Source organism: Lepidochelys kempii, chromosome 6 (genome assembly GCF_965140285.1).
Source record: "Lepidochelys kempii isolate rLepKem1 chromosome 6, rLepKem1.hap1, whole genome shotgun sequence".
NCBI lineage: Eukaryota > Metazoa > Chordata > Testudines > Cheloniidae > Lepidochelys > Lepidochelys kempii.
In genome coordinates, this window is record NC_136385.1 from 31299723 (window position 1) to 31318075 (window position 18353).

An 18353-nucleotide genomic window follows, 5' to 3' on the forward strand; every position below is an offset into this window, starting at 1 on the left:
CTCTGTCACAGATTGGCAGATCCCCACCACGGGACTAGAAATCTATCTCCCCTTTCCAGTCTGGTAATTTTAAAACTACTAGGTTCTCCAGTCATTGGCCAGCCTTAAAAGAAGGAATTAAGAACAGTTACTACTGCCCCAGAAATAAATGCCCCCACCAGCCCAATCATATGCTTTAAGACATTAATTTTTTCAAAACCTTTAGTTGATGCTAACTCCCATTGTCAGCAGGTGTTCCTTTCTTGGGGGCTGTAAAAGTTGTCTGAGAATCAAGGATACTAAAACAATCACATTCCTGAAATGCTGAGAAGTATCACTACTGCGACCTCCACAGCAGTGTTATGTTATGTGGGGGGATTTCTTACCTGCTTTCCAAGGAAAGATGAAATATAATGCTGCTTTTGTGATTGACTTGGCAGGAAGAATGAGAAGAGTGAACCCATTCTGCCTAGAATCCAGGAGCAGCAGCCCAGGGCGGTAGGGGCAGACAAAGGATGACACTGGAGGATGTGCTCATTGGGGTCGACAGAAGGAGCCAGGAGAAGTTTGACTTTAAGGGCAAGAGAGGAATGGGCTATTGGGCTGGAGCGACAGTCTATGGAGTGGGAGGAACGTTTTTTCCAAAGGCAGGAGTCATTAATGATCTGGTTCCTGGAGCAGGACACATGGTACAGGGGATGGGAGTTGCCCAAGGGGACTGGGAGCACGCCCTGTTGGAGTCCCTGATACAAGGGGAGGTGGAATGGATTCAGGTCCTGCCTGCCGCAGTAGCTGTGCAAGTATCCATAAATTGGCACCTCCTCCTCCAGCTACTACTCCTCCTGCACCTGCAGCCCACCATGCTGCTGAGTTAGGGGACCCAAACCCCACCCTCTGTGATGGGGTTGGGAGGCTGCAAGACTCCAGGCCCAATACTCTGTACTGGCACCCAAAACCCCTCCCGGGGAAATTCTGTGACCGTGGAGGAGAGAAACAATGAGCCCAAAACTGCCTGAAGGCCAGCGTGTGTCTAGCCCCCAAACCCCATTCAGGAGACATCCCTTCCCCCCCACCCCTCTGAATGTTTTAAAGACATTCCCCCTCCTTGTACAAAGTAGGGGAAGATCAGGGCCAGGAAGATGGGGCCATAGGGAATAAAGTTTTAACATTCTTCAGGAAGTCTGATCCATTCCGTTTTCATTCACAGTTCTTTTAAAAAAATGTTCAGAATTATGCTACATGTACTAGTTTCAATAAATGTTAGTTTCTTTTACTTGTGTGTGGACCTGTCATTTGAGCTTTGGTAAAGGTACAGCGTTTTTTCCCTTTCAGTTTTGGGCTCTATCAGTCAGTGCTTTGAGTCATATAACTCTCCGGGGTAGAAAACTGAAAAGTCCAGTCTGACCCTCCCAGAACCACCCCCACCCCCCAAAACTCTCCCTGTCCTAGTATATGTGAATATAAGTAAGCTGGAGACATGTTGGAAGTGCAGTGTGCATGGAAATAACAAGTAATTTTATTAACTTGGGCCAGGGGAGTGGGGAGGAAGAGAAGGTGGGTAAATCCCCCCACAATCACAGTCACCAGAAATGAGATGTAAAAGCCCCTCCCACCAGCTTCATCAACTGTTCTCAAGGTCCTTCAGACACTGAGTAATCCACCTGAACTGGTCTGGCTAACAGTTGTGAACATTAACACAAAATGAAAGAACAATAAGTGTAAGTGCAATTTATCTGGCCAGATACCATCTGCAGGCCAATCACAGAACAGAAGGTGCTATACCTGCAGAGGTGCCCTGCCCCAGTTACCTGTAATGAGTCATTACCTAAACAATCAGCTAATGACAGTCAGTGGGAGGGTAAAAAAGCTGCATTGAAACACAAGTGAATGGAAATGTTCCCTCTTTTATTTTTACAGTAGATGCATGGGGTGTGGCACTTTGTTTGGGACCAGGCTGCAGTTACCTACCTGCCCGCCCATTCATCCATAATGTAGGCACAAATTGCATCCTTGGTTTCCCTGGCCCACTGTGGTCCAGCACCCAGTATGAACATTCACTGGATCAAGCTGCTCTGTAAAGGTTTTGGAAGCCCATCTTGTCCTGTACACAGTCTGTCCTAAAGTACTCACCTTTAATCTCACAAATGTTATGAAGGGCACAGCATGCCACAATAATGCAGACAGTGTTGGCTACACTGGCCTCCAACCAAGAGCATAAGCATCATCAACAAGCCTTCAGCCGTTCAAAGGTATTCTCCACTATCATCCTGCAGCTGTTGAATCTCCATTTTGCCAGGTGCTGAAAGCTGGGCTAGGGTTTCATTAGGCAGTGTGGGAGCAAGTATGTGGGGGTCCCCCAGAATAACTGTGAGCAAAGAGAACCACATTGCTTCTGGGGAATAAAGTCCCTTCCTCCCCCTTCAAGTACAATCCCAATCTCCTCAGTACTCAGTGTCATGGCCTGTCCTATGTGTTGGACAGCATTCAGGAATCTGCTTTTGTGGTCCTCTAAGCTTTTAAGAACGAGTGAGTAGTAACCTTTTCAACTGATGTACTCACTCATGCCTTTCAGTGGGCAAAGTATGGGGATGTGGGTGCCATTGATGGTGTTTCCGAATTGCACGGGGCCATTCTCTGGGACCCCACTGTAATTTCTGGAACTTTGGTGATGGCAACCACATGTGGGTAGATGAATGCATGGATGGTTTCACAAACCTGCACCACCACAACCCGTACAGTGGTTTGGCACTGGCTGATAGCGGTCTGATGTTGCCAGCTTCCAGAGGGCTATAGCCATCTGCTCCTGCATTGGGATGGGTCTCCAAACCCTTGTGTTCTCCCACTGTAGGGTTGGGGCCGGCTCTTCACAGAGCTCCATGAATGTTGGCTTCCTCATCCTGAAGTTCTGTGGCCACTGGTCGTCATCTCAAGTTTCCAACACTATGTAATCCCACCACACGGTGCTGATTCTCCTGGTCCAGAAGTGGTGGCCTCCCATGGACTTACAGTTGCAATGCTGGTAGTCCTCTGTGTCATGGGGCAACAGTGCATTACTCCCCATCCTGGCCACCATTCTTTGGCTTGTGAGAGAGGTCCGAATCCTTTCACCCAAAATTGTCACCGGTCCTGTATTGCAATGCACTCTCATTTGTCTCACAAGAAGGAGCAGGGTACCATCGGTCACTAATGCCATGTCTTCCACCAGTTGGGCAGGAGAGGGGTGAGTGGGAGCTCCCATCACCAAATGTGTGAAGGCATCTGCAGTCCCACCAACACACACAGCAAGGCAGATCCTAGAATGTATTCTGTGACTCATAGAGCCTTGGGATACTGCCCCTGAAATACTAGTGCTAACCTTGCTTACCCAAAAAAAAAGCTGTGTGGACATGGGTATTCCCAGGTTCAGAGTATATACCCGTGTCCAGCACAGCATATTTGTACACTGTGCAGGTGTGGGTTATGTGGGCAAGTGTACACACAGCCTTTACCTTTGTCCAGTTGCCAGCATAGATGTGGCCATAGAGGAGGCCAGTCCCTGCCCCACTGACTTCCCATTCTAAAGTTTTTATCTGTATGCAAAAATTGTACCACTTTAACTACACCAGTTCCATAACCTCTAGTGTGGACACAGTTATACAAGTATAGCTTAATCCTGTAAATGTAGGGAATAAGCTATTCTAATATATGGCACCTTTATATTATGGGTATAACTGAATCTATACTAGGCATTGTATCAGTATAACTATTTCAGTAAAACATCACACACCTAACTGAGATAGTTGTATTGGTACAAAAATTACATGTAGACCAAGCCTAATTTAAGATGGGATGGGGACACAACAGTGGATACAACCGACAATACCAAGAGGTGAGAGAGGGGTCATGGGACACTGAAACAAAAATGGGGGTTAAATGGCCCTCTCTACCCACAGATTATTTAAAATCTTCTGCATGTGTTTCAGTCTTAGCCACGTAAAGGGTTTATTGTTTCAAACTGAACTTACCGAAACATTTGCATGGTGTCTCTCTCTCTATGTGTGTGTGCGTGTGTGTGTGATATATAGTGATGGAGCTTATTCATATTCCTTCAGGAATACATTGGAGCATGTGTGGTTCTCATAGCAGCTGTGACTTCTATTACCAATTCCTTGTACAATCAGCTCTCTTCAGGACTTGTGGGTTTAGGACTAACCTATGCTCTTATGGTAAGTTAAATCATGCATTGAGTGGCTTCCCACACACACACTGCTTTCTTCAGGACACAAAGATGGGAAGGACAGAAGGTGCTGTTTACACATCCTTATTGGGAAGCTGTAAAAACACTGAAATAGTACATTAACTTCAATTCACATTGCGTGGGTGATATGTTTGTTAAGCATATTCTTTTCTGAGTTCTTAAATCCCATGTAAGTAATATATATTGCAGTTATTCATAAATATATCAAAATGTTATCATTCATACTAATTGAAAAGTAGTATTACCAGATCACTAATTTACTCACCATTATGCTGCAATCTCTCATTCTAGATATTCAGGCTTTTTTTTCTTTTTATAGAAAAGTTATATCTGTTTCTCTCTCTCTCAGCTTTTATTTTCTTTTTGAATATTGGCATGCAGCACCATAATACCAGAGCACCATGACTAGAATATTTAACTTGCAACCAGTCTTGCCACTGTTTTAATGTGCACCAAATGTTTCATTCAGTGGTCCAGCTTATTAAGACTTTGTACTCTGAATAAACTTCACCGAAACAATTAAAAAGCTGTCTTGGAGGAATGGAAGTGCTTGGTGGCCTAATAGTGTTATGCTGTTCCTTTTCCAGTATTTCATATTAGCAAAAAGTGAAATTTATTTATTTATATTATTTCAGGTGTCTAATTACCTGAACTGGATGGTTCGTAACCTGGCTGATATGGAGATCCAGCTGGGAGCAGTGAAAAGGATCAATGGCCTTCTAAAAACAGAAGCTGAAAATTATGAAGGGCTCCTTTGTGAGTGTGGTATAGTATCTCTGCAGAAAATAACTCGTTAAATATTTAATGATTCACAGTGAATTGCCATAAATAACTTATTAGAGCATTTAATGAATTGATGAATTGATCACAAGTGGGTTTTTATGCTCCGGGTACAGCTCCTTCACAGATTCCTCAGAACTGGCCTGACAGAGGTGAGATCCAAATACAGAACCTGAGTGTCCGGTATGACAGCAACCTAAAGCCAGTCCTAAAGCACGTCAGTGCTCACATCTCTCCAGGGCAAAAGGTAAAAAAGCGGAGATGATTTGAGAAATGACTCTTTCCCCAGTCAGACCAGCTTGTAATAGAAACCACAGAGTGGTGAGAACGTACTAAGCTATTTTTTATTCATGATTTCCAAAGTTTTTCCTCCACCAAGTTTTTCTTCCTCCAAAATAATATAGTCCGGTCCTAATCCCTTATACCGGTTTCTTTACAGTTTTGCTCTGATGCCTTCAAAAATGTGTACCGTTACAGTGATGTACAGTGCTGCTTAATCTTCTGGTGCTCCGCTGTGGGACATAGGGCCCCAAAATAAGGGACACTGACACTTGCAATGTGAGATATACACTCCATCATTCCCAAATGGCTCCCCTACCCCATCCCTTCATTGGTCATCTCTCCCCACTTGTCCCTTTCCCCTCAATCTTCTTTCATCTCCTTAATCTTGTGTGTCAGTGTCCCATCGTACAATGGACTCTCCCACCCAGACACACCCCCTCTGGGGTTCTAAGCTTTGCTGGCAGCACTAGCCAACTCTCCTTGTGCTCCAGAAGGACTCCCTGTGACCCACTGTTCCCTAGCATCCCCATGGAGGGCCAGCCAAAATCTAACCCTGAATGTCAATTTCTCTTTTAAAAGACAAAAGGGCGAAAGTATGGCCTCTGCTGAAGACAATTCAGTTTTGTCATTGACTTCAGACGGGGCCAGAATTTCACCCCAAGATGTTTGTTGCAAATGCTTTCTCCTTCCTACTCATTTAATGTTCTACTCATCTTGTTTCTGTGTTGTAGATTGGAATCTGTGGCAGAACTGGCAGTGGGAAATCCTCCTTCTCTCTCGCCTTTTTCAGAATGGTTGACACCTTTGAAGGTAGGCTCATAGCTGTTCCATCCCGTCATGGTTAGATCCCTGGGGAAGCAACTTTGAACCTTGTTCCTCTGACCCTAGCAGTTGTGAATTACAAAGACGGTAAAACTGTGCGAGGCATTGTTGCTGGGCTTATTCCAAGTAAGGGACCATCTGTCTTTCATCAGCTTCTGCCATATTGATAACCCAAGTCAATATAAAATCTCATTCAACGTGATCAGTGTTTTCTAACGCCATCAGCAGCCTCAGGCAAGTGTTTCCATTAAAAATAGAAAAAGACTTCAAATGTGTATTTTTTAAAAAAAAATCCATATTCTGTGTCAATATTGATTTCCTATAGGGCCTGAACCTGCTTCTTTGGAAGTCAATAGCAAAATTCCTATTGACTTCAGAGAGAGCAGGATTGAGCCTTTAATTACAGTTATTTCCAGAAGTAGACTTGCATGTCATTTTTCTTAAGCGTTTACCAGCACGCATTAAAGGGGTAGGCAAAGGTGCAGAGGCAGCATATTTCTGTCTCCAGCACAAACCAACAAGCATAGTGTTTATCAGTGGCAGGGAGGGTTGAAAAGATATGCTATAGTGCAGGTTACTCCAAGGACAGAATTGTTCAGGGCTCCAAGGATAACCTGGAGCTTTTGCTACCCATGCTGTGTCCAAACAGGTGGTTACTTCCATCTCAAAATCGCTTCCCATCACTGCACAATGCTATGATCTCCTTTGTGAAGCAGTATTTCCAGGGCTGATGTGTAAGAATAGCAAATAGTACCTCCTGGGTCTACTATGAGCACAGAGGCTACTTGGGGAATTGTCATGTGCACCAGTCTGAGTTAGATGTCTCTATTTCAACTCATCTGGAAATAATGTTCATTTGCCTTTTAGTCTGAACACAGGCACAAAGGAGTAGTCCTCATACACCCCCTGTGTCATGCTAGTGAAAAGAACCTTCATCCCCCTAAGTACAAGTGCATATTAGCTGCCACTGGGAGGAGGTGGGCTCTCCCCCTGTGAATATTCTTAGAGCCAAAATCTCTCTCTGTTCACTTTTCAGCAAAATATGGATATGTTTTTCTGTAGAAGCACCATTCATTTGCAATCCATTTCTGGTTGGCCTATCCACATACAATTCCTGCACAGCCATCCCCTCTGACTAACACTTGCCAGAGCAAACCAAGCAGGGCAGGAAGCCTAGAGGGCACAGGAAGATCTGGAGGGCATGTGCTAAAGCTTGAGGAGCACACTCCTCATCCTCTATGCCCTGCTCTAGAATATCACAAACTCTTTGTGACATTTTCATATGGGGAGGAGAGGAGAGGGAGGGAGAAAGAAAGAACCACTCATGATAGAGGTTAGTCACATCACTTAATGCACTCCTGGAAGGCACTTGCATATGGTTGTGATGGAGGGGCTACAGGAACCTGACTAGAACAGAATAGAATTGGATCTCTCTGTGGCTTGGGGCATGGGCAACTCATGGATGGCATACAGAGTGTGAACCTTAGAGACCTGAAGGGAAGAAGTTTCACCCTGCACTTGCCCTTCTTAACAAATGCACCTTAGCTATGTTCTCAGGTAACTTTATGACATTGCACTAAATCAACATCTGATCATTTATTCTGGGTTATTAGACATCCTGCAAATTAAATATATAATTATTTGTGTGGCTCTTCTTACTGTTCAGGGCTAGTGTCCTCTCTGACCCCTTCCAGGTCTTTCTGTGTGCATCCCTCCGGGTGCTAGGCTTTTGCCTCTTCTGGAGTGGAATCCCCTGATTCTCCCACTTTCAGAGTGGGCCCAAGGCTACAATAACCCGATTACCAACTGTGATTGTTCAGCAGGTCTGACTGGGTTCAGCTACCTGCAAGTCTTCCTTTTGGGAGCCCTGACCAGTGGTATATACAGTAACCCACTACAGCCTTTTCTAAACAAAGCATTGTTTAATCACAGGAACAAAGCACAACAAGAGAAAAGGGAGCTTAACACAATAAAAGGTGTATACACATACCTACCTGACCTAAAGCTTAGGTGGGCAGAGCTTGACCTAAACATCCCAGAGAGTGCTGGGGACCAAACTGAAACCCTTGAGGTCAGGGGATGGGGTTTCAGCCTGTTCCCCAGCACTCTCATCCCCTGTGCTTCAGGGACTTCTCTTTATCCTTCCTAAAAGTTCTTTATTCCATTTTGCTGGCTGTAGTCCCCCCATGCCCCACCCCCACTTACCAAGCCAGACTGTTGAACTCATCAGCATAGCTGGATATAAAACTTCAAAGTGATTGACACCAGCATTGTCCTTCAAGTATAGTAAGTAGGGCAGTCTGAAGCTATTGTCCCCTTTCCTGTGTGCCTAACCTTTGCTTGAATTTACCCCTTGTAATCATATAGCAAACCACACAATAACCAACAAACTACCAGATGTGACATACAATATTCATAAAATATAACAGGCATCTTCCATGATTTAGTCTCAAGGGAATTGCACTCGCTTATCAGTAACTCGTTTCACTGGTGAATAAAGTAATATGTAGCCCATGGGTTAGTCTTGCATGCTTCTCTGTAATATAATGCAAACTAAAATCAAGTCGTGTTGTTGGCTGCTAGCTACATGATGTGATGAACAATCTAGCAGACTCTCAATGTTCTTTTGAATAGGGAGGATTATCATTGATGGCATAGACATTGCAAAGCTCCCTTTACAGACGCTAAGATCCAGGCTGTCCATCATTCTCCAAGATCCTATTTTGTTCAGCGGTACAATCCGGTAAGCATAAAGCAGAAACAACAAGAAACAGCTAGGGTTTGTGTTATCACAGATTATGATTTTCACAGAGAGAGCAGCAGCAAACAATGCATTTAAGAGGCCTCATGCTCCACTACCTTTAATTAAAAGAGGGGAGCATTGTCTTCTCTGTGTGCTCCTCCCCACATCCTCTTCAGAGCCCGGGGAGCCCTTCTAGAGCAACTGCACCTGGTCAGTGCTCCACAGTTTGGGAGGGGTGCTCCTTAAGGTGGGGCCTGGGACTAGTCACTATCTGTGACCTGCTACCCTCAGGACCCAGTGGGTTTGCCAGCCGAAGTCAGCTCAGGAGAGTGTGCGACTGGCATTCACCAGCCCTTTAGAGGTGAAGTGGGGAAGATGTAGGTGAGGGGGACGACAGCCATGGCACATAACAAAGGAGAGTGGAAGGGAATCAGAGAAGCCGTGTAAATGGAGTTCAGGTTCTGTTGATTTGGAGCTTAGTGCTCTGTTAGGTTTCCAGGACCTTGCCCCATTCCGTCCTCCATGAGATTCAAAACTCTTTCCTATGTGGGGAAGATGAAATGGAAACTCAGAGAAGAGAACTTCACAGAGTTTCCAACAAATGCCATCCCCTCCTATGATGTTTTCCACAAAAGGGGACAATCTGACCCTTAATAAACAGTTATACTGCCTACATAGGCTAATTTGGGCATTAAAGTAATTAGAGTGGAGTTTCATTTATAATGACTTAGAAACTGCTGCAATTTGCCTACTGATTCCATGAGACTTCAAGCTGTACTTGCTTGAATAGGTAATGAATCATTTATATCAGAAGATAAAATGGCAGTATATATTTGTTTTGTTTGTTTACTTATTCAAGATTTTATTTAGGCCAACACTGGACATTCACCTCATGTACACTAGCAGTAAAAAGTAAATCAAAGATCACATTTGCTGCTGTGAGTCTTTTATTCCGGAATAAAATGAATGAGCCTTGTTTTATTTTAAGCAACATGATATGACATGAAGGACATTAGCACCTGTCGCTGCCTATTTTGAGTGATAATAGACTAAGGATGCATTCAGAGTGGTTGATAACAACTGCTGAGTAATTTATAGCTACTGTTCTGCTGTGGTGATGCTCGTTTGTGTTTCATAATTCAGCATGATGCTGATCATTCTGTGTACCACAAACTGGTATTGTAAAAACTAAAAGGGGGTCATGTTGGATTCGAAGGGTCAGATTCTGATCTTAGTTTCACTGGTGTAAATTCAGAGCAAATCTACTGACTTCCATGGAGTTATTCCTGACTTAGACTGATGTGAGATCAGAATCAGGCCCAAAGTGTTTAATCCATGTATATATAATTATGTCTGTGTTTGTTTTTAACCACACAACTATAAAGGTGCATGGGTGAATTTGATGTTCGTAGTTAACTTTTAACTGTATTGAATCATAGGTTTAACTTGGACCCAGAAAAGAAATGCACAGACAGCATGCTGTGGGAAGCCTTGGAAATAGCACAACTCAAACATGTGGTGAAAGCACTACCAGGGGGTCTAGGTAATACTTCTCTTTTCTTTGGGAAAATGCTTTCAGTGTTAAATTCATTTCTATTTAACATTTAGTTAGTAACTTCTGGCAAAATGGCTCTTACTGAAGCAACTTCGGATCAGGCAGGCTGGCCCAAGGTTTTGTGGGGCCCTGTATGAAGTCAGATAAATGTGCTGGGTCCCATCCAACTCCCTCTTCTGTTTTACCCATAGCAAAACTCCCATTGACTTCAGTAAGGCCAGATTTTCACTTTTGGTCTCTGGTCCTGTGGCCAGTGGCATACCGTCTATGTATATAATGCATGCATTGCATGCCCCAGAAATAAGTTCTACAAGAATACAAAAGCCCTGACCAGCTGTGTCTGTGGGACAATTCCTTCCGGCCCCCAAACGCACATGAAGTACACAGTTTTGTATAACAAAATGGCATCTTCCACACAGCATAGTGTGTGCAAGGTCACGCCCTGCAAGCAAGTGTAGATTTGTTTGCCTTACTAAAAATGTAATGGTACACCACTGACTGTGGCTAATAAGTCAAGTGTATGCAAACAGGTATAAAGGTAATTGAGATATTAAGGAGCTTGAAAATGGAAATATAAAACAAATTAGAGAAAATTATTATCTTGTGGGATGGAAAAAAAAGATGGACATATAAGCTGGCAGTGGGATATAATGCCCCAATCCACACACAAAATCAAAGAAAGACCCTGTTTCAGGAAATGAAATAAGTCCAGCAACCCACCTATGTTACAGATTCAAAGAATACTGCATGGTTGGAGTGGTACTGAGAATAGATATACTAAAGAGAGAGATACAATCTGTCACATAAACATGTTAAAATAATGTTGGTATTCATGGAATTGTTTGTGAGTGCTGCCCTGTGTTCTAATATGCACGAGAAGGCAGCATTTCCCCAGATTATTTTTCTCCCTTGAAAGAGCAATGCCCTTGGACTTCTGTGGGGTGATTAGGTCTTCTTTAGAATTCCAGCATTTCTTGTAAGCTACTTTCACTATTGCAAATGCATTTAAGTACTTGAGTGCAGTACTCAGACACATAAAATGAATCTTAGAATAGGCAAATGAAACAGGTATTGTGTGCTAAATGAAATGTACTGCACAAATTGATCCAGACAGCTGTTTTTAATAAAATAAAATCAAGTATGAAATGCACAATAAATTACAAACAGCATTGTAAGCTCCTTGTGACAGGGACTATCTGATACTCTGTGCTCTGCACAAGGCTGAGCACACTGTCCAAGCTCAACAAACAACAATAATGGTATCATGAGCTACCTCCTGCTCTTGGTTACCCCTGTTCTACCTCACTGAAGTTAGTGAGAGCAAAACTTTTCCCTTCTTTATGCATTTATCAATACTAGCCCTATCCATTTTTGAAAGAAAAAAAAATTCCTGAACATGAATTTTAGGTAACCTAATCACCCATGGTATTCCTAACACATTCCTAACCACAACCAGCAGCTGACTGCGCAGTCATGGAGCATAGTTCCAAACTGTTCAAAATCCCAATGACTTTAATCTCTATTGAGGACATCCCAGGTAACTAGTAGTACCCAAATGTGCAATGTTACAAGGGATACATTTGTGATTTCAAATCAATCTGCTCTTGGAAAATGCATATTACCTGTCTTTTACTGTCACTTTTTATGCTGCATGACACCTGCTGTACCTTTCTTTTAGTGCACAAGGAGTCTGATCCTGCTGACCTTATTCAGACAAAGCTCTTTTTGATTCCAGTAGGATTTTGCCTGAGTAGAGACTGCAGGGTTGGGCCCACAAGCAGTCGGTGCTGCCTCACGTAAAGTTGTTTTCTTTCAAGAAGGCAGCATTGTAAAGATACAACTCCATTTAAAATAGCTTATAACAACTAGTTGTTCTGACAAGTTCCTTTGAAGTCAGTCTCATTTTTAACAGTGTGTTTCCTTTTCCTCAATTTAATGTGTATATACAGAAGGTATTCAGCATTGGGGTAAGCTAGATAAAATGATACACTCAACCAAATTTGTAGAAGGGAGATCTTCCAGGGATTGTTGTCTGATTTGCAAGAGACATATATCAACAAATGAGGTTAGAGTGCTTTAATCTACACACAGGCATTGTAGCAGGTTTATAAAACAGGAAGACACATTTCATATATTAGTTTCTCCCCTTTGCATTTGATGTACATCAAAATATGTTGGAGGGGAGGGTTCCATATGGTATTTCAGTTTCTTATTTACTTTGCATAGTTCTTTTCATGCTGTTCCTTCAGACAACATGTCAGAACACTATGCCCATTTTTATTTATGTGAAGAATTATATTTAACTATGTGTGTTATGGACTTTGGGTTTTCATTTCTGTGCATAAGATACATCCATTTTGAAAATAACTATGTCCTGTTCTGCCATCCTCATGAGGAATAGTAACTTACTTCATGAGTAATTTGCTGAAACCAGTGTTACTACCCAATGTGAGTAAAAGTGGCAAAACTGGGCACCAGCAACTTAAGACTTATAAATTATTATCTTAAAAATTCTTAATATAAGTATGAGATCTTACTTTGTCAGCATGCTCTCTGTGCTCCCCACCCGCGCAACAGCCTAAATATTACTTTTGTTGTCCAGATGCCATAGTCACAGAAGGTGGAGAAAATTTTAGCCAGGGGCAAAGGCAGCTGTTCTGCTTAGCACGGGCATTTGTGCGGAAGACAAGTATCTTCATCATGGATGAAGCCACAGCATCTATTGACATGGCAACGGTGAGTTCAGAGTTTCAAGTTTTTTTTATATGGCACATGATTTTTCAGAGAGGGTAGCCACGCTATTATTAGTAACCAGAGATGAAACTTAGGTAAAATAATTCTACTTAATAATGTGTGAACACAAGTTTCCTTGCAAGTGTGTTTACAGGCTGGCCCCATGCCCCATATAGACATTGACCCATATATGAGAGTCACTGTTAACTAGTCTGACAAACCTATCTTGATAGTCCCTCACTATATACTAAATTCAAGCATTGATGCAAATGTTTTTTTTATTGACAGTTCAGTTTCCTAAAGTAAATAAGTCTTCAGAGGCTTAGCTATGGTGGTCAATTGAGGACAAACTTGGCTGGTAATGTTATGCCTCCTCCAACTTGTACTTGCCAAGCATAGCAAGTTTCTTGGTGAATTCTTCAGCATGATGGAGAGGACAAGTGATGAAGAAGTTTTCACCCTGCAGGGGGTTGAAAGTAAGGTCAAGTAAATAAATAAGAAATAAAAAAGACCTGTTAGATCATTGCATCTATCCTCCTGCAGGTGCAAGCTAGAGTCCCTAGTAGAGGATAAACTGCACACTAGTACTGCCCTGGCTGGTCTTAGCCAAATACAATAGAATATTCTAAGTTGCTTTGTTCCCAGTTTCAATAAACTCTGTTATCAAAGGCTGTCATAAGATATGTTGAGATCCTCAGAAGGAAGACACTACATAAGTGCAGAATATTATTGCAGTGGTTTATTATAGTAGCTAAATATCTTTAGTACCGGTTGGTGTAAGTTACTGCTGTGTCAAGCCTTGATACTGTGGTGCTGAGGGCCAAGTTAGCAGTTACTCACAGACCAGTTAAAACACATTTTGAATGTTGACGTATTAAGCAAGCACTCCATTCATTGGGGCACTTGTACCTTGGGCACAGATAATATGAAGATAACTATTCTAACAATCTTGCCTTGCTGAGCTTGGAACGCACCAATACATTCATAAACAGCAATGGTGAACACTCTGTGAGGACCGCTGAGTATTTTAAGACTGTCTTAAAGACCTCCTCTGCTGTTGTACCGGCCAGGTACATCTAGCAAAATGCGCCTCCAGTGCTGTCAACTGTATCGAGTATGTCGTAACATTCCATGCTTTCAGCGGGACAGAAAGAATGCCAGAATGGAGCGGGATTGGTAGCAAAGTGAATATTCCTTTGCAACAACATGATTTAAAATGTAGTCCTCAACTTTAAAACAGACATAGTGATATGCACCCTTCTTTGTAAAGTGCTTTAGGGTCTGCAAAGGAAAAGTGCTATGTAAGAGCTAACTAAGTAGTAGTATCAAAATTCAGTACGTTGAGGTTGCTCAGTACCACTGTTCCCTCTAAGCTGTGCGCGTGTGCGCACGCACACAGATCCTAAACCCCGCGCACACAGCGAAACGCCTCACGCACAACAATTTGCACAGAAGCACAACAATTTGCACAGAAGACATTTTTTGCGCCCACGGCCTGTCAAAAATTTGCACAGAAGAAATGTTTTGTGCACGCAGCCTGTCAAAAATTAGAAGGAACATTGCTCAGTACCTCACAGAATGAGGCCCATTCTGGATGATCATTCTAGAATACCCTAATTTAGCATACTGTTAATTTCTCATATCTTTACAGGTATAAAAAAAATTAGTATTAATTGTTTGACACATGTTTTTATTGTTATGCCCATCACTGAAGAATCTGTTATTTAAAAAATAATAATTGTTGTTCCTTTATGTAGGAGAACATTCTTCAGAAGGTTGTAATGACGGCGTTTGCTGACCGTACTGTGGTAACCATAGCAGTAAGTACACTCTATGTGGCTTCTTCAAATGCAAACAAGTATCTGAAATGTAAAACAATGCATCAGGTACCTTGTTAATTTTTCTGATTTCTCTAGTCTATTGCTTTCTAATATGGCACTTATTTAATTAAAAATACATTTATTTTCCATTTAAACCATTTAGAAAGTAGTTCATATATTTGTATTTTAAATATTTAATGCGTAATCCTGAAATGTGCTCCACAATAGTAATTACCATTGACTTTAAAGGACCACATATAAGGATATTGTGTACTTTCTGTGACTTATTCATTTTAGGCCAAGTTCAACTGTGGTGTAACTCCACTATCTTCAATGGAAATTGTACATGCCTATCTGAGAGTAAGATTTGGCCCTTATTAAGCCAGGATACTTTAATTTAAGAAGAACAAAAATAACAATATAGCTTTGCTGTTGGATAAGTTAAACAAATAAGCATTTTAGCAGCTTTCAAAATATTATTTGGTTTTATTGTTAAACATAATCAGATTTATTAATCAATGTATTTTAAAATGATTAGATAATTATTTCAAACAGTAATAACTAGAATTAGTTAATAAAGAGAAGATTTGAACTGAACCAAAGAAATGTACTTGACAGTCATGTCATTATTGATAAATACCTTTCACTCCTTTATTTTCTAAAGATAAATGTGTCTTTGGGCAATGAAATAAGAGGTTACTGTATATTTTTTAAAATGTTAAAACTATATTATAATTGACATTTTATGCAAACAAAAGTCAGGAAATTCATAGTTAGTTACTGCAGGACTCATAACTTGACCTTCTTGCATGTATGTAATATTACGTATTAGTGTACACTGTTATTTTATACACATTGAATGTCTAATATACAATTGCTGCAGGAATCATAATTTAGAATTTCATGACTTCTCTTCATTAAAATTTTTAGGTAGTGTTGCACTGAGCTTTTTGCATTTGAGTTCCTTATTTTGTTTGTTTGGGAATGTGTGGAGGGAGGGTTTATTGGTTTTGTTTGTCTTTTTATTAAAGTTGCCAGTGCATGCACATTTAGCCTCTGGGTTCTAAAACGGGTTTTAAAATACACAATTCATACATAAATATTTTTAAATAAACCCAGTTTATTACAGCCCCAGTTGTAAATGTAATCTCAGCAGCTGCAGCTGTTTTAGAAACACAGTCATCTTAATAAAGATGAAGTGATAAATTGTAGGGAAAGGGCTATATTTGTCTAATCCATATTTAGCAATATCAAAATACTGTAAAAGTGCATCTGTAGCTCTGACCCTGCACGTGACACCATGCGTGCAGATTCCCGGGCTTGCACAGAGCTCCATTGACTTCATTGACTATGCATGGGTACAGGGATCCATGCCCATGGAGCCAGTTTCAGGATTGGGGCCTAAATATATATCTACATAATTGGCATAATAATGAGATTTCACTAAATTGGATTAAGACATCTCCATCAAGCTTGAACTTTGATAGGAATACTGATTTCTAGAATTTCTAATTTCTGTCTTATCTTGCACAGTTATATTCAATACACTGAACTTGTATTTCATCTGTTTACTTTTCAGCACAGGGTACACACTATTCTGAATGCAGATTTAGTCATTGTAATGAAGAGAGGGGTTATTTTGGAGTATGATAAGCCTGAGGTTCTGCTGGAGCAAGAAGAGAGTGTGTTTGCTTCTTTTGTACAAGCTGATAAATAATAGGATAAAATGAAGCCTTTCAAAGTGCAATTGTATTACTCATTTTCTAATTATGTAAATTACCTGTAAATAAAATATTGATTATTTCATAATAAAAGACTGAGTTTTTCCATTCTTGAAATAACCTGAGTGGGTCTTTGTTAACTCTTAATGAATTATCCATGTGCCTTTCCTTTTTGTTTGCTGGATTATTTTGGTACTAAGGACTAGTGAATTGGGTGATTTGAGATAAATAGATTTCTGAAACGTGGCACAATGTACAGCAAATATGAACAACTGGCACAGGGTTTGTTTTATTACTAACAATGAAACCTCTGCTGATAATATTTCATTACTGCATTTTTTTTCTGAGAATAGCAGATGCAACTCGAAGGAAATTGCTCTCTCCATATTTACAAAAATAACTACTTGGTCTCAAAAGTTCCAATTGCAACTTCCTATTAAGTAATAGTTCTGGAGACTAAAGTGGATTGGGGAGAGAAAGAGATACATTGCAGCCTTAAGATACAAGTGTTCATGCGTGGAGTCCTTGTGAAAATATTTTCCTATCTGTAATATACACTGAAACAATGCAATTTCAATACGGCGCCTTCTCTACCATCACAAAGATCAGGGTAGGATAGGTGCTCAGCAGAAAATATCAAAAAAATATGCCACAGTACAGTAAAAATGGTTGAAAACAATAAAACTGCTGGTGTCTCACAGTTTGGGTGTGGAGGGACACTTGTGATCTATAATTCATGGGGGGAAGTAGTTACACCTGCATTCTTTCTCAGGATCTGGTTATCCAATACACACCCACAATGATATTTGGTACAGTAAATTCACTCTTGTAACTGGACCTTTATGTCATAGATGATGCTAAGTTTATCCCTACTCTGTATACCACAAAGTACTAGCCTAGACAGCAGCAGGTAAGAGGTGCATCAAAGGTTTTTTTCTAAAGCATTGATCTCCTTAGCCTACCACTCTCTGAGGCTGTTAATAATTTCTTTTCTTTCTTTATACAGTACACTGTTATTTGTTGATGCTGATCATGTCCCCTTGGCTTCCTCTTTACTACATTGCATCCAGTTAGCATCCTTGGTCACTGCCCGTGTTCCTTATTCTCACTCAAGCTAATTTCAGCCTTTATTGAGCTGTACTATCTAGAAATGTGGACAAAATCTTCAATACAAAGACCCCTCCCAAACACTGGAGAAGTTCAGAATCTGCCCAGCATTTTGATCCAAACTTCAGAGCTTCACTCCCAGCCCTTCTGCCACCCCTGTTCCCATAATGGATCAAAGCAAAACCATGGGCCCAAACTTCTGGATGTTTGAAATCTAGATCTGAATTTTGAGATTCAGCCTCATCTCTGGTGTTATTAATTAGCAAGATGAGATCTGAAAGACCTTGAAACCATCTCTTTACTCACACGAATAGATGGAGTGAGCTCAGGATAGCTAGAGAATAGAATTCCTTTTCTCTTGCTCCCTTCTAAGTACATTCAAGAGCTGTATTGGATGTATGTATCTTCTGGGAGATCATGTGCTTTGCTGATGTTCCCCGTTTGCTATCATTAACACTCTATTGATTAGAGAGGGGCCTGAACTAAAACCCCAGCTCCCATCACTCCATTTTTCTAGTCTCTTCTACATAAGTTCTCATTCTGTTCTCATCACGGTAGTACCTGAGTACCCTAC

At 41.2% G+C, this 18353-nt stretch overlaps 1 protein-coding gene across 4 annotated transcripts in view; it reads left to right on the forward strand.

The window, feature by feature from the left end:
• ABCC8 (ATP binding cassette subfamily C member 8) overlaps positions 1–16750 on the forward strand; it is a 135515-nt gene extending 118765 nt beyond the window's left edge. For all 4 annotated transcript variants that reach the window (XM_073347373.2, XM_078853180.1, XM_073347374.2 and 1 more), the window contains 9 exons: positions 4071–4184; positions 4852–4972; positions 5113–5243; positions 6010–6088; positions 8735–8843; positions 10283–10386; positions 13001–13134; positions 14889–14951; positions 16531–16750. In XM_073347373.2, the coding sequence (XP_073203474.1) occupies positions 4071–4184; positions 4852–4972; positions 5113–5243; positions 6010–6088; positions 8735–8843; positions 10283–10386; positions 13001–13134; positions 14889–14951; positions 16531–16668 (993 nt within the window). In that variant the 3' untranslated portion in view covers positions 16669–16750. The remainder of the gene's footprint in view (positions 1–4070; positions 4185–4851; positions 4973–5112; positions 5244–6009; positions 6089–8734; positions 8844–10282; positions 10387–13000; positions 13135–14888; positions 14952–16530) is intronic.
• Positions 16751–18353: the final 1603 nt, after the last annotated feature.